Source organism: Lynx canadensis, chromosome C1, assembly GCF_007474595.2.
Source record: "Lynx canadensis isolate LIC74 chromosome C1, mLynCan4.pri.v2, whole genome shotgun sequence".
In the NCBI taxonomy this organism is placed as follows: domain Eukaryota; kingdom Metazoa; phylum Chordata; class Mammalia; order Carnivora; family Felidae; genus Lynx; species Lynx canadensis.
In genome coordinates this window covers 37,053,880-37,078,358 of record NC_044310.1, presented here as the reverse complement: position 1 = coordinate 37,078,358, position 24,479 = coordinate 37,053,880, and the positions used below count along the sequence as shown (strand labels likewise).

At 37.9% G+C, this 24,479-nt stretch overlaps 1 protein-coding gene across 1 annotated transcript in view; it reads left to right on the top strand.

Annotated features, from left to right (window-relative positions):
* Positions 1-24,479, top strand: part of STIL (STIL centriolar assembly protein) — a 65,272-nt gene that overhangs the window by 16,410 nt on the left and 24,383 nt on the right. The window contains exons 8-14 of the mRNA XM_030327177.1: positions 40-126; positions 3,433-3,583; positions 6,709-6,818; positions 11,112-11,226; positions 13,227-14,165; positions 19,721-19,886; positions 23,026-23,257. Of these exons, the coding sequence (XP_030183037.1) occupies positions 40-126; positions 3,433-3,583; positions 6,709-6,818; positions 11,112-11,226; positions 13,227-14,165; positions 19,721-19,886; positions 23,026-23,257 (1,800 nt within the window). The remainder of the gene's footprint in view (positions 1-39; positions 127-3,432; positions 3,584-6,708; positions 6,819-11,111; positions 11,227-13,226; positions 14,166-19,720; positions 19,887-23,025; positions 23,258-24,479) is intronic.

The following is a 24,479-nucleotide window of genomic DNA, read 5'->3' as shown; positions in this document are numbered from 1 at the left end:
GGAAGTTACTAAGCTTTTAATTTCTATTTTTTCTTTTAGTTGGCTGTCTGGAATTATACATATTTATAGTCCTCAGGTGTGGGCTTGCTGCTTACGATACATGTTCAGTTCTTCTATTCAAGAAAGGCAAGTGATATTTTATTTTGTAGTTATTTTATTTTGACCTTCTCCCCTGTTCATATTTTACTGGTCTCATTTAAAATTCATGCAGTGCCTTAATACTTTTATAACGTTTACATACCAGAAGACTTTTATAATACTTAAAAACTGTAAGACTAAGAAAGCGCACTAAAAAAAAACAAATCTTACATCAAATGGGAATAAAACCAGACCAAAAAAGGTGAGGTTGCAGGATACTTAGAAATGTGAAGGAATTCACTTGTCTAACCACAGGACTGTAACATAGACGATACATTTTTTAGGTGTGGGGAAAAAACCCTAGAAATCCTCTCTTCTAGCATCTTATTTTAAAAATAAAGAGATCAGTTTTCAATGAAATGATTGAAAATGAGTTTGAGTGTGTTGCCTTATTGTGTTTTATTAAATTACACAGTGCTACTACTAGTACCCTAAGAAATATTTGAGATGAAATGTTTAGTTTTCTTCTGGAGCTGAAGCACAAGCATTGGAACTAACAAAGAAATTTTCTAACCTCAACTCCTCATTTAATTTAATGTTTTTTTTATTTATTTTTGAGAGAGTGCAAGTTGGGGAGGGGCAGAAAGAGAGAGGGGGACAGAGGATCCAAAGCAGGCTCCTCGCTGAGAGCACCAAGCCCAATATAGGGCTCGAACTCACAAACCATGAGATCATGGTCAGACACTCAACCAACTGAGCCACCCAGGCGCCCCTCAATTCCTCATTTAATTTTTTATTTTGTATGTGATACCACATTTGCCTCTTAGCTTTCTCGTCTATTAAAAATTTCCAGGTCGGTTTGTGTCTACCTTGAGTAGCTATAATATACTTTAAAAAATATTTTATTTCTTTATTTTGAGACAGAAAGAGAGAGAGCATGAGTGGGGTAGGGGTAGAGAGAGAGGGAGAGAGAATTCCAAGCAGGCTCCAAGCTGACACGGCGCAAAGCCCAACACGGGGCTTGAACTCCCAAATCATGAGATCATGACCTGAGCTGAAATCAAGGGTCCAAGAGTCAGGTGCTTAACCATCTGAACCACCCAGGCGCCCCAGGCAATTTCTTTGATACCTGAACTCCTTAATTTCTGCCAGCCCTTTGAACCAAAGAAGAGTTAGCACTGCTTAGCATAGCTTAGGTTGGTACTTTACAACATTCTGAACAGTGGTCTTGTCGGACCCAAGAGAGAGGAATTGAGCAGAATACACATTCTGCCTCTACAGCACTCACTTCTTGTTTTTAAATTAAGGGTGTAATGTATCCCCACTTATTTTTCATTCAGTGTTTTACCAAGGAGAGACAACTACTTAAAAGTGTTTTTATTCGTTTATTATTTTCTAAAAGTATTTTTAACTATAGGCTGTCATCCCATTCCCGCCCTCCCACCCCCCACCATTTGAAAGATCAGAGCGTTCTATGAAACCTTGCTTAAGTTGAAATGATGTAAAGCAAAGATTACCATTAATATATATGGGAAAATTTTTGAGCGTTCCCAGACCTAGAAAATAAATAACCTCTCTGGCTTTTCTGACACCTTAGGTCATGTCTTGCTAATGGATGCACAAAATAAATTGAGATAAAACACAATACTCACAGATAGAGTTCAAAGCTATGACTGCTCGATACTGAGCTACTGAGTGTGGTTCCTGGGGAAGGAGCCTGGTGGGGCCCCTCTCATGCAGTGTGTGCTGTCTCTGTAATGGCTCATGCAAAACAGATGCTGCACGTTATTTTCGGTTTTGCCTTTGTATTGTAAAAGCAAAAATCTTCAGATTTCTTTTGGTTAGTAAAAACAGGTTCTCCTAATGTTGTCTCCTATAAAAGTGAAGTGGCCTAATGTGAACTTTTGAAAAGAGGGGATATCTGCACTGGTTTTAAGGATTCATGATGACTTCATAAATATTTTTGTTGAGTCATAGAGTGAATAATAAAATGAAGGTTTTTGTCAAGTGTTTATAATCATGAAATGTTTAAATAATTAAAATACCCACTTAGAAGTTAAAAATGATACAACTATAAATTGTAATACTGGCTAGTCACTAAAAAAGAATAAAGAGGTCTGAGGTATAATATAGAATAGTGACATGGGAAGAAATCCAAGATAGTCAAATAAAAAAATAGCAATTGCAGGGGTGCCTGGGTGGCTCAGTCTGTTAAGTGACTGACTTCGGCTCAGGTCACGATCTCGTGGTTCACAGGTTCGAGCACTCTGTCAGGTTCTGTGCTAACAGCTCAGAGCCTGGAGCCTGCTTCAGGTTCTGTGCCTCTCTCTCTGTCCCTCCCCCACTTGTGCTCTGTCTCTCAAAAATAAATAAACACTAAAAAAAAAGTTTTAAAAATAGCAATTGCGAATACAATTGACCTTTGAACAATGCAGGTTCAAAGATCTGCATATAGGGGCGCCTGGCTGGCTCAGTCAGTAGAGCATGTGACTCTTGATTTCTGGGTCATAAGTTCAAGCCCCACATTAGGTGTAGAGTTTATTTAAAAAAAGAAAACAAAAAACAAAAAAACAAAACTGGGGGCACCTAGGTGGCTTAGTCGGTTAAGCCTCTGACTTTTGATCTCAGCTTAGGTCTTGATCTCAGGGTCGTGAGTTCAAGCCCTGCATTGGGCTCTGCGCTGGGTGTGAAGCCTACTTAAAAACAACAACAACAAAAAACTGCATAAAACTTGATTCCCCAGAAACTTATACTAATAGCTAGCTCACCGTTGACCAGAAGCTTTATAGATAACCTAGTTAGTTATCACATATTTTTTTGTGTTCTATGTATTATATACTTTACGTGTTCTGACAGTATTACAAGTATTTTTCAATACAGCAATCTGGAGGAAAGTTCTTAAGAAAATCATAAGAGTAAATACATTTATAGTACTGTGCTATATTGGCAAAAATTCATATTTAAGTGGGTCTGTGCAGTTCAAACCTATGTTCAAGGGTCAACTGTAGTATGTATGGTATGGTCTATTTTTGTTAGATTGTATAAGATGTTTTTGCATGCCTGGGAGAAAATTATATACATTAAACCATAAAGTGAATTGGTTTTCTATTTTATATATCCCTATTTTGCTTAAAGTTTTTACAAGGAATATGTACTTTATAATAAAGTGTATTTTAAAAATTAAAAATCAGTAACACTAAAAAAGTAAGCATAAATTTGCTCCCCAGTTTTCTTCCCAAAATTGGACTGTTTAAGTAGTTTATTAATTAGGTTGAGAGGCTCTTGTAGGAGTTCTTAAAAGTGTACTTTCATTATCCTCAGTAAATTTTAATTTAATGGCATTTTTTTGTCCAGGGTTTTTTCAGAATCTGGAAATTTCATTATAGTTCTCTATTCTGTGACACATAAGGATCCTGAGTTTTATGAATGCCTCCCCTGTGATGGCAGGTCATCTGACCTTCAGTTCCAGCTACTAACCAGCAAGGAAACATTACATCTTTTCAAAGTAAGTGATTTGATTACCTAGCACTTTTTTTTTTTTTTTTTTTTGAGACAGTGAGAAACAGCAAGCGGGGGAAGGGCAGAGAGAGAGAGAATCCCAAGCAGGCTCTGTGCTGTAAATGCGGAGCCTGACGCGGGGCTCAATCGCACGAACCGTGAGATCATGACCTGAACTGAAACCAAGAGTCGGACACTTAACCAACTGAGCCACCCAGGTGCCCCTGATTCCTAACATGTAATCACTAGTTAGGGTTGCCTGTTGGCAGTTTAAACCCAATGATTTTTACCCTTTAAAATAAATAGTAACTCAGACTATTAGGCTTTGTTTATAATTATTCTTATTAAATATTAACTTCATTTATGGTTAATATCGTTTTATAAATTTTAGACCATGTCTCCAGAACCAAACTGTAATACAGGATCAGAGCTTTTCCGCAGAATAACTTACCCAATTTTTTCTGAAACCTTTGAAGAGTATCAAGAAATTTATATATCATTTTATGATATTGAGAGTTAGTTTGTGATCTTTGCATTTTGTGTGCCCTGTTATTTTTTAAATGTGTAGATATAACAAATGGTTTCTCACATTTGAAAGTCAGTGTTTAGGGGTACCTGAGTAGCTCAGTCATTTGAGCATCCAACTCTTGGTTTCAGCTCAGGTCATGATCCCAGGGTCATGGGATTGACCCCCACACTGGGCTCTGCACGGATTATGGAGCCTGCTTAAGATTCTCTCTCCCCCTCCCTCTGCCCCTCTCCCTGACTTGTGTGCTGTCGCTTTCTGTCTTCCTCTCTCTGTCTCTAAAATTCAAGAAAGTCAGTGTTTATATATAATCCTAGGAATCAGAATAGATTGTTGCTATAGCTCATAAAACACATAAAAATACATCTAGGTGATGGTCACAGAAAAAGTAGATCTTTGAAACCATAAGTGTCATGATGTAAAAACATTCAAAGACCACTTTTCAGTAAAATGATTGATCGTCCTAGGTCAAACTAATAATAAAAAAAATTCTGGGAGCACCTGTCTGGCTTAGTCAGAAGAGCATGCAACTCTTGATCTTGGGGTTGTGAGTTCAAGCCCCATGTTGGATGTAGAGATTACTTAAATAAAACTTTTTTTTTTAATTCTGTATTTTATTACAAAAATATTGAATATATTTAAATAATCATGTGTTTTCGCTCTGATATTATTTTGTGCCTTATTTTTTTTTTAACTGTTTATTTATTTATTTTTGAGAGAGGGAGGGTTAGAGAGGAGGAGACAGAGAATCCAAGCAGGCTCTCTGCTGTCAGTGCAGAACCCACGAACCATGAGATCATGACCTGAGCCAAAATCAAGAGTCAGATGCTTAACTGACTGAGTCACCCAGGCACCCTTTGTGCCTTCTTTAATTTCATTTATAGGCTATCAGTTCATGAATCAAGTTTTTGTATTTTAATTATAAATATAATTATTTTAAGTGAGGTCTAATAATTTACTTCCATTTTAGACACATATATCATTTACTCATTCTTTATGTTATATCCTCAGTTCAGTTATTATTTTCACTGAGTCCCTGATTATTGAGTAAGTTACATAATACAGGTAATTAAGTTCTCGCTTTCATTTATGTAGCAGGGAAATGGACAATTTAAAAAGGTTACATAAAAATAGAACTAACATGTTTAAGGAATTACACTTCTGGATATTTATCCAAAGGAAATGAAAACACAAACTTGAAAAGGTATTTGCACCCCCATATTCAGTGCAATACTATTTTATAGTAGCCAAGACATGGAAGCAATCTAAGTATCGTATCCATTGATGGATGAATGGATAAAGAAAATGTGTGTATGCACACACACACACACACACACACACACACACACACACACACACACACGGTGGAATGTTATTCAGCCATAAAAAAGAAATACTGTCATTTGTGACAACATGGTATTATGCTAAGTGAAAAAAAATGATCAAACTGTACTCATAGATACAGAAAACATATTGTTGCAGTGTGGTTTGGGGTGGGCATAATGGGTGAAGGAAGTCAAAAGGTACAAACTTTCAGGGTGCCTGGGTGGCTTGTCAGTTAAGCATCCGGCTTTGGCTCAGGTCATGATCTCACAGTCCGTGAGTTCGAGTCCCGCGTCGGGCTCTGTGCTGACTGCTCAGAGCCTGGAGCCTGTTTCAGATTCTATGTCTCCCTCTCTCTCTGCCCTCCCCTGTTCATGCTCTGTCTCTCTCTCTGTCTCAAAAATAAATTAAAAAAACGTTAAAAAAAAATTTTAAAAAAAAGGTACAAACTTTCAGTTCTAAAATAAGACATGAGGATCTAACATACAGCATGTTGACTATATTTAATAATATATATTTGAGAGTTGCTAAGACAGTAGATCTTAAAAGTTCTCAGCAAAAGCGGGACACCTGGGTGGCTCAGTTGGTTAAGCGTCCGACTTTGGCTCAGGTCATGATCTCACAGTTTGTGAGTTTGAACCCTGCACTAGACTCTGTGCTGTCAGCACAGAGCCTGCTTCAGATCCTTTGTCTCCCTCTCTGCCCCTTGCACACACTCTCTTTCTCTCTCTCTCAAAAATAAACACTTAAAAAAAAGAAAGTTCTCAGCACAAGGAAAAAGAATTATAACTTTGTACGGTAATGGATGTTAACTAGACTTATTGTGAGCATTTTGCAGTATATACAAATATCAAATCATTATGTTGTATGCCTGAAACTAATGTGACGTGTCTGTTATATCTCAATTTTAAAAACAATTTTTTTAAAAAGGTTACAGTAATAGAAATAAGTCTCCTACTTCCCGTTGTTTCAGAGCTACTTTTCATTCATTCATTCATTCATTTTGAGAGAGCGAGTGAGCATAAGAGTAGGAGTGGGGGAGGGGCAGAGAGAGAGAGAGAGAGAGAGAGAGAGAGAGAGAGAGAATCCCAAGCAGTCTCTGTGCCATCAGCACAGAGCCTGACTCAGGGCTTGAACCCACGAACCATGACCTGAGCTGAAATCAAGTCAGAGGCTTAGCCGACAGCCACCCAGGTGCCCCTCAGAGCTACTTTTCATCTAAATAGAATTCTCTGTTGTTTCTATTTAAGTCAGCTCTCCAAGTATGCCCTTCTTTATTTCAGAATGTTGAACCTTCTGATAAAAAGTCAATCCATTTTGAACTGACTGCTGAAAGCCAAAATGCAGAAACAGAGTTTTTCAACAAAGTTTCCAAGAATCTTTCAATTAAAAGGTAAAAGACACTATTTTCATGTGTACTTTTTTTTATTATATTCATTAGCTTTAATGAGTAATGAAAGTAACTCCCTAATCTGATGAAACTGATTGTATTATCTTATATCATAAGATGTCCATGCATTACTTCATACTCGGATGAAGTGACAACTTTAATGTAGTTGTCATTTGAGTTGCTTTATTACATAGGGGCAGGAAGTGTCAAGAAATTATCTTGCTTAGGAAGAAGCTCCTGTTTTTGTTTAGTTTGCCTTCTGTTTGTTCTTCTCTGACTTGTAGTTTTAAACTTGGGTCTATCCGAGAAACTGTGGTAAAAAAACTTCTCTACCTAAAAAAGAAAATGCTCTTGGGGACTATTAAGTGAATACTGGCTGTGATTTTTTGGGTCAGTGTATACTTGTCCCGGTAAAAAAAAAAGATACTCCATTGTATTAGGGTTCTCCAGAAAAACAAAACCAACAGGATGGAGAGAGAGAGAGAGAGAGAGAGAGGGAGAGAGGGAGGGAGAGAGGGAGGGAGAGAGGGAGGGAGAGAGAGAGAGAAAGCTTTGTTTTATGGAATTGGTTCCTGCAGTTGTGGAGGCTGAGAAGAGTTGCATTTAGAGTCCAAATCTGCCAGCAGAATTCCCTCTTCTTGCAGGGGGTCGTTCTTTGTTCTATTAAAGCCATCAGCTGACTGGATGAGGCCTGTCTACATTTTGGAGGATCATTTGCTTTACTTGGAGTCTACTGACTTTAATGTTAATCTCGTCTAAAAGTAACTTCACACAAACATCTATAATAACGATTGACCAAATATCTGGTTATTGTGGCCTAGCCAAGTTGACACATAAAATTAACCCTTCATATCCCTATCCCAGCTTTCTTATGTATTCTCCTGTATGCCAGGTAATGTGCTAAAGACTAGAGATATGGTGGTATTAAAAACAGATACAGACATGATTTCTTCCCTTGTGAGATTTATAGTCCAGTGATGAAGTGTTGAATGTTCTCCATATTACTGGAGTCACATGCTCTACTGACTGAGCCAGCCAGATACTCCTACAAATGTTATTTTAACTTGCCCTAGTGGTTAATTTGTCCTTTTCTCAACGTTTTGAATATAACCTTAACCTGTCTTTGGGTCCCTTTATAATACTGTTTAGTATCTTGCATGCAAAACAGGAGGTGTAAGGTTCATTATAGGTTATTGCGGTGATTGAGAAAATGGCTTGATTTTTTTTATAGGATTCATTTATCACTTGATTCTGTAGGTGGAAATTAACTATGATATGATTTTAAAATAAATGCCAACTATACCAATTATTTATAGAGGTCACAACATAATAGTTGTGAGCTCAGTTTATGGTATAAGACATCTGCATTCAAGTCCTGGTTCTATACATCATTATTCCATCTGTAAAATGGGAATTATGACTGAATCTGTATTAGTTTCTGGTTGCTGCTGTAAGAAATTTATTATTTTCCAGTTTGGAAGGTCAGAAGTCTGAAATGGTCTTTGAGGCTAAAGTCAAAGTGGTGAGAGGGCTGCATTCCTTCTGGAAGCTTTAGTAGAGAATCCATCTTATTCCCTTTTCCACCTTCTAGAGGCCATGTGCATCACTTGTCTGGTGGCCTCTTACTCTGTCTTCAAAGTTAGCAGTATAGCATCTTCAGATCTCTGTCTGACTTCTTTTATCCTCACATCTTCTTCTCTGACTCTGACCCATTTGCCTCCATTGTATAAGGGCCCTTGTGATTACATTGAGCCTACCTGGGTAATCTAGGATAATCTCCATATCTCAAGATCTTAACTTAATCACATCTGCAAACTTCCTTTTCCCAAGTGCGGTAAACATAGTTACAGGTTTTGAAGATTAGACAGATACCCGAGGTGTGCTCTCTCCGTCTTTGGGCATTTTAACTTATCCTGGGAATAGGTTAGATCACCGGAAACCTATGTTCCTACAGGTTTTCAGGAATACCATCACTGTCTTTTGAAGTCTTTATTCAAGATTTTATGGATTATTTATGGAAGAAAAAGCCAAATTTAGGAGACACTTATAATTTCTTTTTTTTTCTTCATTTTTTCCTTAAAGTTATTTACTTACTTTTGAAAGAGAGATTGAGAGCATAAGTGGGGGAGGGACACAGAGAAGGGGAGACAGAATCTGAAGCAGGCTTCAGGGTCTGAGCTGTCGGAGCAGAGCCCCATGCGGGGCTCAAATTCACAAACCATGAGATCGTGACTGGAGCTGAAGTCGGACACTTAACAGACTGAGCCACCCCAGTGCCCCAATTTCTTTAACATTGTTTTTGAAAATTTTGCCAGTTTTCAACTCTGATCAGAGCTTTAGGAATGATCATTTTTAGATTTTAGGAAAATGTTCATCTCACCTAAAGAACTGATGTTATAGTTATACAACATAAAGTTTTTTCTTTTTGCCTTGGGTCCTACAAAAGCTCAGAAATGGATTTTATTGCTGAATGTCAGAAATTTTATGTGTGTTTACATGTTTGTGTTACCACAAGTAAATATGTAGCAAATATTAATTCCTTGCCACAAACTCAGGTGTTCAAAAAATGTTAACTTTTTTCTTTTTAAAAGTAATTGAACTTAATTTCTAATTTGACCACCCAATTGGTTATAGAAACCAAATTTCAGTAATTCAAGTTCTGTTTGTCTTCTTTCCTCTGAGGTTATATGCAATTTGGAGGAATTAATGCTGTGCCAGTAGTAGTGTCCTGGGGTGACATGATTATCATCCATCCAAGCTGCCATCTGCTGAGATGTTTTCATTTGCGTCTGGTCTTTGGCAGTAGGTTTGTGCAGGCTTCTGCTGTGACCTCCTTACTCTAGTCAGGTCGTTGGTTCTCTGTCATGTCTGTGCTCCCCTGAGGCACAGGGGATACAATAATATTCTCCATGTCATTCTTGGGTGTAGGGGGAGAACTTTATGGGACTGAGTGCAGACCCTACTGCTTAAACACACCATGCAGACATTCGGATTGTTTCACTGCAGCACCTTGGTGCAGAAAGAACTCTGTGTTTGCTTCTCCAGACCACCAGGGTTTAGGCAAAGGTCTCTTCTGCTGTCACACCTCCTACCTGGGGGCTTCTTTGTGCTCCCTGACCAGAGAGACAGGATGTAGGACACTTTCTAGGGATTCCATCAATGTCTATGCTCTTTTAGCTTCCTTCTGGCTTTTCTCTTCCCTGAACTCATCCTATTGAGACTTTATCTAGGATGCAAAAAAATCTGATGCATATAGTCTTCCAAATTTTATTTTAAACTCTAATTTTGGCTTTTGAAACTCAGTACTCAAAATTGTGTCTGTGTTCTATTGGAGCAGGCAGCTGTCACCCAATGATTACAACTGACTCAGTAGGAGGAGGCACCTCAGTTAATATCTCCAAGCTCTCCCATCACAGCTATCAGTGCACAGGAAAGTGTAGTAGTTCTCTCTTAAGTTCCCTTTTTAACACAGTGTTTAATGCAGTGAGTGTACAGCTCTGTCACCAGATTATAATTCTTTTTTTAATTAGAGAGAGAGACTGTGCACACGTGCACAGGGGAAGGACAAAGAATTTCAAGCAGGTGCCACACTCAGCACCGAGCCTGACAAGGGGCTCAGTCCCACGACCCTGAGATCATGACCTGAATCAAAACCAAGAATCAGATGCTCAACCAATTGAGCCACCCAGGCGCCCCTAAAGTTTTGCTATGGCAAGCCCTATGCCTTATTTATAACTACATTCCTCAAAGTGTTAATCGGAAGATGCTCAGTAACTGTTGATACATACTTTATTTTTAAAATACATATTTTAAAATTTTTTAAATACATACATATTTTTAAAAATTTTTTAATGTTTATTTATTTTTGAGAGAGACAGAGCGCCAGCAGGGGAGGGGCAGAGAGAGAGGGAGACACAGAATCCAAAGTAGGCTCCAGGCTCTGAGCTGTCCACACAGAGCCTGATGCAGGGCTCGAACCCATGAACTGTAAGATTATGACCTGAGCTGAAGACGGATGCGTAACTGAATGAGCCACCCAGGTGCCCCTGATATTTTGTAAACTTCCCGCGATCAGGCAAAGAGAGGTAGTTTATTAAGCATGAATCTGACTGCACCAGCTTTCCTAGGCAGCTAACACTGGCCCGAAAAAAAATAATTTGTGGTTGTCAAATACTAAATTAAATGATCCAGATACTACTCTGGTTTATTAAAGGACTTTATTCACTTTCAAAAAGAAAGAACAAATGAACAAATAAGATTACTGAAGACTTTTCTTTATTCCCTTCTGTTTTTTAGGTCTTCCCAAAAGTTATCTCCAGGGAAAATGCCAATAAATGATCATGACTCTGGTGTTGAAGATGAAGATTTTTCTCCAAGACCAATTCCTAGTCCTCATCCTGTGAGTCAGAAGGTATCACTGATCTTATAAAGAACCCACCTATTGTTTAGAAACCGAAAATCTCTTCATGTTAAAGCATTCAATAATATTACCTGAAACTTATTTAATTTTTATTCTAAGATGTATCTAGCTATATATATCAATGTGGCTATATCTATATATATAGATACAGATATTTCTCACAAGTATATGTAATTATTGTATGCGATATATATACATATGTGTGTACATATTGTAATAAGTACTTTTTATTACTACTTCCAGAGAATACTGAGGCACAGATTGGTTAAGTACCTGCCCAGTATTAAACAACTAGTAAGTAGTAAAATTGGAATTCAGTAAAGCTAGTAGTTCAGGAGGTTTGGTTTCAGAACCTGGTGCTTTTAAAAAACCCATGTAGACTCAACATTCTGTACTACCACCAGAACTTGACAGTGATTCTTATTAACCAAATCTGAGAAAACATGATACTTGATTTTGGAGATTGCTAATCTGTCATAATTTTTTGATTGTAGAATTGTTGTGCCTTAATTGGACTAATTACTTACTAGAAGAAAGTAGGTGAGGGACAGAAAGAAAGGGAGAGAGAGAATCCCAAGCAGGCCCTGCACTATCAGTGCAGAGCCCGGCGTAGGGCTGGATCGCATGAACTCTGTGATCTTGACCTGAGGCGAAAAAAAGTCGGGGGCGCCAGGGTGGGCTCAGTCAGTTAAGACACTGACTTCGGCTCAGGTTATGATCTCATGGTTCGTTAGTTCAAGCCCCATGTGGGACTCTGTGTGGACAGCTCAGAACCTGGAGCCTGCTTTGGATTCTGTGTCTCCCTCTCTCCCTGCCCTCCCCTGCTCATGCGTGCGCTCTCTCTCTCTCTCTCTCTCTCTCTACCTTTCTCTCTTTATAAAAAATAAATAAACATTAGGGGTGCCTGGGTGGCTCAGTCAGTTAAACATCCGACTTTGGCTCGGATCATGATCTCATGGTTTGTGGGCTCGAGCCCCGCGTCAGGCTCTGCACTGACAGGTTGGAGCCTGGAGCCTGCTTCACATTCTGTGTCTCCCTCTCTCTCTGACCCTCTCCACCTTGTGCACTCTGTCTCTTTCTCTCAAGAACAAATAAATGAACATGATTTTAAGAATAATAAATAGGGGCGCCTGGGTGGCTCAGTCGGTTAAGCGGCCGACTTCGGCTCAGGTCATGATCTCGCAGTCTGTGAGTTCGAGCCCCACGTCGGGCTCTGTGCTGACAGCTCAGAGCCTGGAACCTGTTTCAGATTCTGTGTCTCCCTCTCTCTGGCCCTTCCCCGTTCATGCTCTGTCTCTGTCTCAAAAATAAACATTAAAAAAAATCATTAAAAAATAATAATAATAAATAAATAAACATTCAAACATTAAAAAAAGAGAGAGAGAGAGTTGGACACTTAACCAACAGCCATCCAGGTGCCCCAGGAATGGGAAAGATTTTTAAAAATTACTATCAAATTATAACCAAATTTACCACAGCGAGTATTGTTTACTTTTTTCTGCTCTTCCAATTACTAGTTGGTATTGATAAAAAGAAGAACAGTGAATAATTTTACTTAGTAGAAAAATATTCTGAAATATTTATTGAAAGATCTTTTATTACCTAAGATACAGAAACATTATTTGCTACTAGATCTATTAAAGCATTCTGCCAGCGATAATTTTTTTTATGGGGAGAGGGTAAAAAAAAGTCTATTATAAAACAGTTTCCCATATTGTGTTATGTGATTTAAGCAACAATAATCAGTGTTCCAATAAAAGGAATTCCATTGTTAAGTAAGTTTGTTAGGGCAGGGACCTTGTTTATTTTCCTCACAGTTACATTCCTAGTGCTGGCACGTAGAAGATGCCCAGAAAATATGTGTCAACTGTCTAAATAAAGAATAAACACTTTTTAATAAGTAACTGGATATAATTTGGAAAATATTAGTGTGAAGAAAGTGAGGCATCCTAAAAAATACTTTCCCTCTTTCATTTCTTTCCCATTTATAGGTTTCTAAGATCCAACCATCAGTTCCTGAACTTTCGCTTGTGTTGGATGGCAATTTCTTAGAATCAAATCCTCTCCCTAAGCCATTGGAAATGGTGAATAATGAAAACCCTTCTTTGTTGATTAACCACTCTGAACACTTGGATCCATTGCAACCCCAGCTTTACGATGACGAACACAGCCTAGAAGCTAAAGCTGGAGAGCCTTCCTTGAGAGGGTTACCAAATCAGTTAACCCAGAGCACTGTTCCTTTAAGACATGGCAAAGTAAGACAATCATCTACCTGTAAAAAAGGGAACCCCCATAACAGGAACAGTGGTAAACCATCTTCTCTTAATGGGCCATCTCCTGATACAAATTTACACAAAGAAGAATATCTTATAGGATCCTCCACATGTAATTCCAAGCAGTCTTCTCTTGCCTCACAGTCCCACCCACACAATTTTGTTTTTTCATCCTGTAATTCAGGAAGACCAATGGAACTTCAGATACCTACTCCACCACCACCATCTTACTATTCTACAAATGTCTGCAGTTGTTGTCAGCATCATGGCCATATTCAGTATAGTCCAGTAAATTCTTGGCAAGGAATGAATACCGTAGGGTCCATTCAAGATCTCCAGTCTGAAGCCCTTCACAAACATTCGTTATTTCACCCAGGTGGATGTCCAGTTCTGTACTCTAATGCATTCTGTGCTTCAAGTAGTCCTATAGCCTTGAGACCCCAGGGAAGCACGGGTGGTTGCCCTCCCCACAGCACTGTAGAACCATCGCCTGTGGCAAGACTGCCTTCACACGTGGACGCATGTAACTCACGGCCCTGTGCAGTGTGCACACACACACCCAAGACCGGGCCAGATAATGGAATGATGGGACTGTCTCCGGATGCATATAGGTTCCTCACAGAACAGGACAGACAGCTGAGACTGCTTCAGGCACAGGTTTGTGAGCTTTCTTACTTCTTCTAAGTTCTTGGTATTAATATGATTACTTAAAAATAACTGGCAATTCTTCAGTAATTAGATTTTATGGAGTAAAACTGTAGAATATCAGGGGTGCCCAGGTGGCTCCATTGGTTGAGTGTCTGACTCTTGATTTCTGCTCAGGTCAGTCTCCTGATTCGTAACTAACTTAGAGCCCCCCATTGGGGTCTGTGCTGATGGCTCAGAGCCTGCTTGAAATTCTCTTTCTTCTCTCTCTTTGCCCCTCCCCTGCTTGCTCTCTCTGTCTTTCAAAATAAATAAACATTAAAAAAAAATTGTAGAATATCAGAACTAGAAGGAAACTTGGAAAGTGGATTCTAGTTCTTGTTGTTTTACAGATAAATGCAAAAGGGATTAGAGAGAGTATACTTTAGCCAATGACACATTGCTAGTTAGGAGTAGAACCAGGAGTAGAAAGCAGGCCTTTCTTCTCTGCCTGGTGTGTATCCTAACCTGCAATATAACTGCATTTTTCTTTTCATTTGTTGCCTCTAACAGAAAGTCTATGTAATTTACTAGACCTTGGTATACCACTAGATATAAAGCCTGCATAATGGATTCTGATGCGTCTCTAACTTGTCAACCCTGTAGTATGTTTAATAAGTTTCAGCCAGTGTACCTTTCAAGAGTAGTTCCGGAACATCTTCTGTGTATCTATACTAGATGGATTTTATTCATTATATTATGAAATGCTTCCTTTCTTCAGGCATTTATGGCAGTTTTTAGTCTTTTAATTATATTCTACACCATTCAGTCTTGTGCCGTTTTTTTTTTTTTTTTTTTCCTTTCCTTACTGGCACCTTTCTTCCACATATGTACCCCAAATCCCCTACCATCTTCCTTCCCGTTCCCATGAGTATGAATGAAAACAACCTGAAATATATTCTTCTATACTTCTTCCATCATCCTATAACTGTGCAAATATATGTATAATTGGCATTATATGCATGTATGATTTTTTAACATCTTTGTTTTGTAAAGTTGTTTTGCATTTTGCAAAAATAAAAAAAGGTAATGATATATAAAAAAGTCTGCTTAAGGATACCTGGCTAACTCAGTCAGAAGAGCATGGGACTCTTGATTTCAGGGTCATGAGTTCATGCCCCACATTGGGTGTAGAGATTACTTAGATAAGTAAAGTTAAAAATCAATATATAAATAGGGGTGTCTGGGTGGCTGAGCTGGTTAAAAGACTCTTGATTTTGGCTCAGTTCATGATCTTTCATTTCTGAGGCCAAGCCCTGTGTTGGGCTCCATTCTGGCAGTGTGGAGCCTGCTTGGGGTTCGTTCTCTCTCTCTCTCTCTCTCTCTCTCTCTCTCCCCCCCTCTGTCCTTTCCCCCCCTTGCATGCTTGTGCGTGTGCTCTCTCTCTCTCAAAGTAAACTTTTTAAAATAAATAAAATATAAATAAATAAAAATGCTGCTTAAAAATGGTATAGATGAGACACTTGAGAAAAATGTAGTTTTGCTCTTTTTTAAACCTAGGTAAATTCTCTGAAATTGTAGAATATAAGCTTGATTTTTATAAACCCTTACAGATATTTGGCAGAAATTTTAATGTAGCTAAATGTTTCAGCTTGAGATTCTCCCTTTCTCTCTTTCTTTCTCTCTTTTCACCCCTTTCCCCTGCTCGCATGCTCTCTCTTAAATAAAAAATGAGTATCAGTCATAAGTAGAAATTGTTTTAATTTGTACTATATTATTATAATCAAGATTGATCATTTTATTATTTATTGGCTATTTTTTCTTTGTATAAAGTCTGTCATTTACCCATTTTAGGTTTTTTTCTAATTAAATTTTTAAGAGCTCATTGTATATTGAGGAAATTGATTTTTTATCATATGTATGTGGTAAGCATTTCTTACAGTTTGTGTTAAATGTTTTGTGTTTTAACCATTTGTTTGTACAGAATATTCCAGTTTAGATATAATTAGATTTATCATTTTCTTTTTGGGTGTTAATTATGTTTAGAAAGCCCTTTTCTCTTCCAGATTGTAAAAAATATATTCTTCATCTTCCCTCCCCCTTCAGAATTATATTTTTTGCTTTATTTTGATATGTGAGATAAGAAGTTTTTCCCTTTTTAATAATCAGATAACTGGCCTCATATATTTATTGAATAATGGATCTTTTGTTAATGATTGGAGATATATTTTTTTATAATAGAAGTACCATGTATTTGTATCTATTTCTGTACCATATTCTCCATTGATTTGCCTGTCTATTCCAGCACCAGTACTATTTAGTTAATCACTATAGCTTTATTATCAAGTGTTTCTTGTGTGATTTCTCTAAACCTCACTCTTCTCATCTGTGAATTGGGAGCAGTGATTGCTATTACATGTAGATTTGATGGTTAAATGAGTTTGTGTGTATGTGTGTATGTACGTGTATCAAGTGGTTAGTGTAGGACCTGACTGTAGTTAGCAGTCAAAAAGTTACAACTATTTTATTTGTCTCTTAATCCTTACGACTACTTTAGCTTTAGGTGATATTGAAGCTCATAGTGGTTAAATAGCTTATCCAAAAGGTAGCAGAGTAGGATTTAAACTTACATCATGACACCAAAGTCCATGCTACAAACCACTATAAGTACATAGGCTATTTTGTATTATTAATGCAGGCTGTATTTCTACCTATCTTGATAATTTGTGGATAACTTATATTTTCTTACATTAGTAAAGTTAATTTGCTGAAATAAGTGAGACGAATTAAACACATTAGTGTAATTTACAGGGAAGTAGAAAATCACAGTGTTTAAAAAGTGAGGCTCTTCCACTCCTAAGTATATACCCAAGAGAAATGAAAAAATATGAGCACATAAAATCTTGTATACAAATGTTCATAGTAACATTATAATAGCTAAAAGTGAAAGCAACTCAATGCCCATCAGCTGATGAATGGATAAACACACTGTGACATATCCACACACAGAATATTATTCAGCCACAAAGTATTGGTAGATACAACAACATGGATGAACTTTGAAAATGTTATACTAAGTAAAAGAAGCAAAATACAAGGCCACATATTATGTGGTTTCATTTATATCAAATGTTTAGAATAGGCAAATATGTGGAGACAGAAAGTAAATTAGTGGTTGCCAGAAGCTAGGGATGGGCAATAGAGAGTGACTGCTAATGGTTACAGAGTTTTTTCAGGGGATTGATGAAAATGTTCTAGAATTAGATGGTGGTGATGGTTGCAAACTTGTGGTGGCTTTACTAAAAAATACTGAATTGTATACTTTAAAGGGATGAGTTTTAAATGGTATGTGAATTCTATTTCAGTTTTAAAAGGAGTAAAGAAAACTTGGTGTTTGAACCTTAGCATTGCTACTTATTAGTTACATGTTCTGGGCAAGTGACTTTATTTTTAATTTCTCAAGTTTTCTTATCTGTAAAGTGTGTTTAATAGTAGCACATTCTTGAGATGCATGGGTGGCTCAGTTAAGCATCCGACTCTTGGTTTCGGCCCAGCTTGTGATCTCACAGTTTTGTGGGTTTGACCCCTGTGTCAGGCTTGTCTCTCTGCCTCTCCCCCACTTGTGCTGTCTTTGTCTCTCTCAAAATAAGTAAACTTAAAATAGTAGTACGTTCTTGGGGCACCTGGGTGGCTCAGTCAGTTAAGTGTCCAACTCTTGGTTTCAGCTCAAGTCATGATCTCATGGTTCGAGAATTCGAGCCCTGTGTTGGGTTCTGTGCTGACAGTGTGGAGCCTGCTTGGGATTCTCTTTTTCCTTTTCTCTCTGCCCTTCCCCTGCTCATGTGAGCACTCTCTCTCTCAAAATAAATAAACTTAAAAAAAAAATGTCATTTAAAAAATAGTACATTCTTCATGGGATGGTTGTATTAATCGTACATAAACACTCTTCATACAGTATCTTGTAAACAGGAAACAGTAAGTGTTCACTACTGTTATTAATAATTTCAGTTGTGAGGTGCCTGAGTGGCTCAGTCTGTTGAGCATCCAACTTTGGCTCAGGTCGTGGTCTCGCAGTTCGTGGGTTCGAGCCCCGCGTTGGGCTTGCTGTTGGCAGTGCACAGCCTGCTTTGGATCCTCTGTCCCCTCTCTTTCTGCCTCTTCCCCCTTGCACTCTCTCAAAAATAAATAAACATTAAAAAAAACTAATAATTCCAGTTTAGCACAGCCAAACATGGGCTATTCTGGTTAACCTTTATAAGAAGAACCTTGTGTAAAAATGTTGAATATTTGGTTAAGTGTAGCTCTTATCTTACTTTTGATTTGTAGGTGGAATAGGAATGAAATTTTTATTATTTATTTAAATGTTTATTTTTGAGATAGTGAAAGAGTGGGGGAGGGGCAGAGAGAGAGGGGGACCCAGAATCCGAAGCAGGTTCCAGGCTCCAAGCTGTCAGCACAGAGCCTGATGCAGGACTTGAACTCATGAACCATGAGATCACGACCTGAGCCGAAGCTGGACCCTCAATTGACTAAGCGAACCAGGCACTCTTGAAATATTTATTTGAAGTGCTAACATTTAGGCTTTTTTACACAAGTTTAAAGTTATGAATGTCAATCTAAATACCTTCATGTTTTTACTTTTTTTGGTTTATTAATTTTTTTTTTTTTTTTTTAAGTAATCTCTGCACCCAGCATGGGGCTTGAACTCACAACCCCGAGATCAAGAGACACATGCTCTTCCGACTGAGCCAGCCAGGTGCCCCTGTGTTTCACTTTTAAATTTATGCTTAGCCATGGGACACCTGGCTGGCTCAGTGAGTAGAGCATGCAACTCTTGATCTTGGGGTTATAAGTTTAAGCCCCACGTTGGGCCTGGAGTTTACTTTAAAAGAAATAATAAAAGTGTGCCTGAGTGGCTCAGTGGGTTGAGTGTCCAACCCTTGATTTTGGGTCAAGGCATGATCCTCACGGTCATGAGATCGAGCCCCATGTTGGGCTCCTCGCTAGGAGTGGAGCCTGCTTAAGATTCTCTCCTGTTCATGGGGCGCCTGGGTGGCGCAGTCGGTTAAGCGTCCGACTTCAGCCAGGTCACGATCTCGCAGTCCGTGAGTTCGAGCCCCGCGTCGGGCTCTGGGCGGATGGCTCGGAGCCTGGAGCCTGTTTCCGATTCTGTGTCTCCCTCTCTCTGCCCCTCCCCCGTTCATGCTCTGTCTCTCTCTGTCCCAAAAATAAATAAAAACGTTGAAAAAAAAATTTTTTTTTAAAAAAATAAAAAAAAAAGATTCTCTCCTGTTCCTTCTGCCCCTGCCCTGCTTGCTCACACTTACTCTCAAAAACTAAAATAAATAAATAAATAGTAAAATAAAATAAAATTTACATTTAGCCCACTTAAGTGGGTCTTAATAATGAAGGATAGTGATTTCTGCATTGAATAAGTTTTATGGTATGATCTAACTGAAATGTGAAAAAAAATCTAGTTAAAAGCCACTTATTTGTAATTGGGACACTTTGTAATTCATTTTTAAACTCCACTGCAATTTGGTGACTACTTCCATGGCCGGTTTAAAATATGTTGTTAATTGATACAGATTCAGCGTTTATTGGAGGCACAGTCTCTGCAGCCCTGTTCCCCTAAGACAACCTCTGTTGAAAACACGGCACAAGCAGCAAGACAGATGGAGCTGGTTTCCATGGAAGCACAGTCTTCTCCTGGCTTGCACATGAGAAAAAGTGTGAGCATTGCTGTGAGCACAGGTAATTGTTTTTTTTTATTTGGAAGGAATTTTAAAAAATGCTTTTCATATCTACTTTTAAAATATTGATGTTGAAATTGGTGCATGGTACAAATAGAACCAAAACCAGGGTGATGAGAGTATCACTTATTTAAGTCTTTGTGTAATTTTACTCTTCATGAAAGAGAACTGTATTTGAAAACAAATGTGAAACCACATGACATCATGCATAGTATTTGATACATTCCTAGGCTGGACCCAATTCTTGTAAGAAAAATCATCTGTGGTTTGAGGGATCAGGGAAAGTTTTTTTCATCTATGCGGTGTTACTGACTCTGGGCCTTGAAGGGTATGTAGGATTTTAGTAGGTGGAATTGAGAGATGGCAGAATAGGGTGGGTAGAGAAAATAGTATGGGCACAGTGAGAAAACACAGGCTCTGAATTGTCTAGTGCTGTAATATTTTATGGAGAGCCTTTATTACATCTTTTAAAAAGGAAAGTCTCCTTTATTTGGTATGCATCATTGAAGGTCTTTTTAAAAAATCGATTAATAATGTAAATGATGTATATTTGTTTGCTTGCATGTTTGCTCATCACCAGACCCTTTGAGATCTTTAAGAATGTCTTCAAGAATGTCTCCAAGATCTAGCAAGATGCCTATTAGTACATAGAGTGATGGTGACAATAATGAAGAGAAAGAGTTGTGCAGGGTGTTAATAAGATTTGGTAACTAGTTAGATGTGGCAGTTGGAGGAGGTGTAGGATTCAAAAGTACTCCTGCTAATTGCAGTGTAATACCCTGGTTTGGATCCTGGAACAGAAAAAGGACATTAGTGGAAAAATTGGTGAAATTCAAATAAAATCTGGAGATTTTTGTCATGCACCAACGTTGGTTTCTTGATTTTGAAAAGTGTGCCATAAGATGGCACAGGGGAAACTGGGTGAGGAGAGTGTACAGGAACTCTGTATTATCATCTCTATCAATCTAGACCTATTCTAATATTGAAAGTTTATTAAAGATGAAAATAAAAGTTATCCTAGGATTTTCAGCCTAGGTGACCTAGGGAAGCAGGGAAGAGAGGATGAGTTCAGTGTAAATATCTGTTGCATTTGAGCTGCTTTTGGAAATGAAGATGGTGATACTCAAATATCAGAAGAGTGGAGGTGGGCTGATGACCTAAGACTTGGAAAAGTAGCAGATGGAGATTTGAGCTGGAAAGTAAAGATTTGAGAGGGAGAAAAAAGAAAGAAGGCAGATTTCTGTATTCTATTTCTGAACCCATTTGTTAACTATCCACGTGGAGGGGAGCACGGAGGGAGGGGAGCAAGAACCTCATGTACAGTAAGTCAATTATTACTGAATATTAGTCAAGATTCTTTGGCTAAATTATTAGTCAAGATTCTTTGGCTAAATTATTTCTTTGAAATAATTTAAGCAAGGAAGGGGAATTTACTGGAAGGATATGAGGATGTTTCATGAAAACCAAGGCCAAGAATGGGGCTGGACTTCAGGAAAAAACTAGAACTGGAAACTGGAATACCATTAGGACCTGTTCAACTATTGTGCGTGGCTGATTTATTCATTCTTTCTTCACTGCTTTGCATCTTAAAATACAGCTCACCCAAAGCTCCAAAGGGCGTGTGTTACACAAACCAGGTTACTGTCTTCAGTCTTGTTTCAAATTGCAGAGAACCTGAATGGCCTAGTTTGGATTAGGGTTTAATCCCTGGTTCAGCGGTAAGGGGGTGAGAAGCACATAATAGGAACACGTCTTTTGGAGTCCTACCTTTGTTAATTGCAGGGGTGGTAGTCCCCAGAGAAAGTGTGTGTGTGTGTAATGTAGAGGGGTGGTGGACAAGGAGCTGCGGGTATCGTGAGCCAACCAAACGTACATAGATAGCAAACATCTATGTTTGCTCCTATAAAACTCTCTATTTACTATATTACAGTTGCTTCTCATCCGTAAGCTTTGGGGATCTGAAACACTACCTTATTCACTATTGTATCTCATTAGTTAACATGATGCCTGAATCATGTGTGCTGAGTAAAAGATCATTGAATGAAGTCATTTACATGTTTAAACTTACATTCTGAAATTATTTTGAAACTGCGTAGATTCATATTCAGTAATTCAGCTTGGATGATCTAGGGTGGTTATTACTTATATGCAGAAAAATGTGTTATTAATAATCATTAGAATAAGTGACTTTTAGAAACATGTTTCTTTTACAATGATACTTAGTTTCCTGAAGGTATATATTGATAAATATCCCAGAAGAGTAGCAGCACTCATGTAACTTTTTTATAATTGTCCTTTCTTAAGACAGGTTTTAATGTTTCACGAATACAAAATTAAATCATTCATTTATTAATTTATTTTTTTTTAATCACCCAGGTTGACCCTCAAAGTAGAAACCATTTTGACTTGGATGTACTTGTTGATTTTAACTATTTCTTTAAGTCATTATGCATAGCAGTATTTCCCAAGTTGTGGAATGCATACCACTCAGATTCAAAAGATAATTTGGGATGGTTTAAAGATGAGTGTTTTATATTTTGTAGATACATTTATTCTTATGAGTATTGGAAAAATACAGCACATCAAATCTGTGGTTTCACAGAAATGGTGAAGCTAGGTAAAAATAAAGTGAGTTGATTTAAAGAAAAACAGTAAGCCAATAAGAGTAAATGTAAATAGTTCTGCAAATAATTGTGCAAATGCTCCATAAAGTTTGGGAAACATTTGATTCTTAATACTTGCCTGATATGCCCCTGAGTAGTCTCATAAATACCGTGTTTAAGGATAAAAATCACAGAGCCTAGGAATTTGTATTTATATTATTTTCCCTTGTTTTTCATAACAGCAGTTTTCAGTACACATACATACACCCCAAATCATATTCAGAACCTTAATATGTAAAACACATCATTTGAGAGCCACACATCTTGAAGAGAGGGCCCAGAATGTCCCCTTTACCTTTGTGCACCAGTTTTCTGTCTTTTCACCTAATCTCTTTATGGCATTTCTGAAAAAAATATAATCTGAAGACATTTCTAGGTAATAGTGTTAAAATAATAGTTAGTCTTAGAGGTTTGTCAGAGGTTTATTTTTATAGTAAAATATTTGTTTCAGTATCTGGCTCATCATTTAACCTCTAGGTGCCAGCTTGTTTTGGAATGCAGCAGGCGATGGTCAAGAGCCTGAATCTCAGCTGAGGCAAGATGATACAAAGATTTCCAGTGAGGACATGAATTTTTCTGTTGATATTAATAATGGAGTCACAAGTCCTCCAGGTAGTGCATCTTCATTAAAAGCAGTTGATATTCCCAGCTTTGAAGAGAGCAACATTGCTGCGGAAGAAGAATTTAATCAGCCACTTTCTGTATCCAAGTAAGGTGTCTTCGATTCAGTATTCATCCTCCCGTTTCTCTTTTTAAATTCCAATATTCTTTTGGTGTTCTAACTCAGAAACTTTGTTTTGTAAATGGTATTTTCAGCTGTAGTGACTCTCCTTAGATGGTTCTTATGTAATCGACAATTCTGACTCTTCTAGAACCATTCCCAGATGTCAATCTTTGGTTGTGTTACAGTCTAGCTGAATCAGAATATCTGAAGAAAATTTCAGGAATACATATGCCTAGGCCTCACTGTAGATTCTGATAGCTAGATCCCAGATGGAGATGGGCCCTGAATTTTGTGAATTTTTAAAGATTCTGCATATTGCAAAAATTTATATATCTATGAATTTATTTTTGTAAGATACAGACTGGGTGTTATATATGAAATGTTATCTGAGATTTACTTCAAAATAATCTGGTGGGAGATGAAATGGCTAAGGGGATAATTGGAATAAGATTGGTTGCAAGTAGGTAATTTTTAAAACTGTGTATAATAGTTTGTTATACTATTCTCTTGTGTTTGAAATTTTTCATTATGAATTTTTTTTTTTTTTTATTAAACAAGGATTTCAAAGTAACTTAAGATCCTCAGGAAATTAAGAAACAAATTCAAATATCTTTGAGCTTCTGATATGTGCTGCCATAGAACGAAGCCCTAGAGATGAGCAGTAGGTCAGGAAAAGCTGCTAACTTAATGGAATTTTCATGACTTAAAAGAGACAAACAATAACCATATAAGTAACACATAATTTAATGTCATATAATGATTACTGCTCTTCAGAGAATACTACTCTCTTCAGAGAATAAACCAGGGAGGCGCCTGGGTGGCTCAGTTGGTTGAGTGTCTGACTCCTGTTTTCTGCTCAAGTCATGATCTCACAGTTCATGAGATCAAGCCCTGCATCAGCCTTTGTGCTGACAGAGCAGAGCTTACTTAGGATTCTCTCTCCCCTCTCTCTCTGCCCCTCCCCCTGCTCATGCACATGCTCGCTCTCTCTCTCTCTCAAAATAAATAAACATTAAAAAGAAAAAAAGAACCAGGGTTATTAAGTGGAGTGTGACTGGGATGGTGGCATGGGAGCGAGGGATATATTAAGTAGGGCATGGTGAAGAAAGCCTTCACTGAGGGATAACATCTGAACAGTGACTAATATGATGAGAAGGAGCCAGCCATAAGAACATCTGAAGAGTGTTCCAGGTGGAGGAAATAGCAA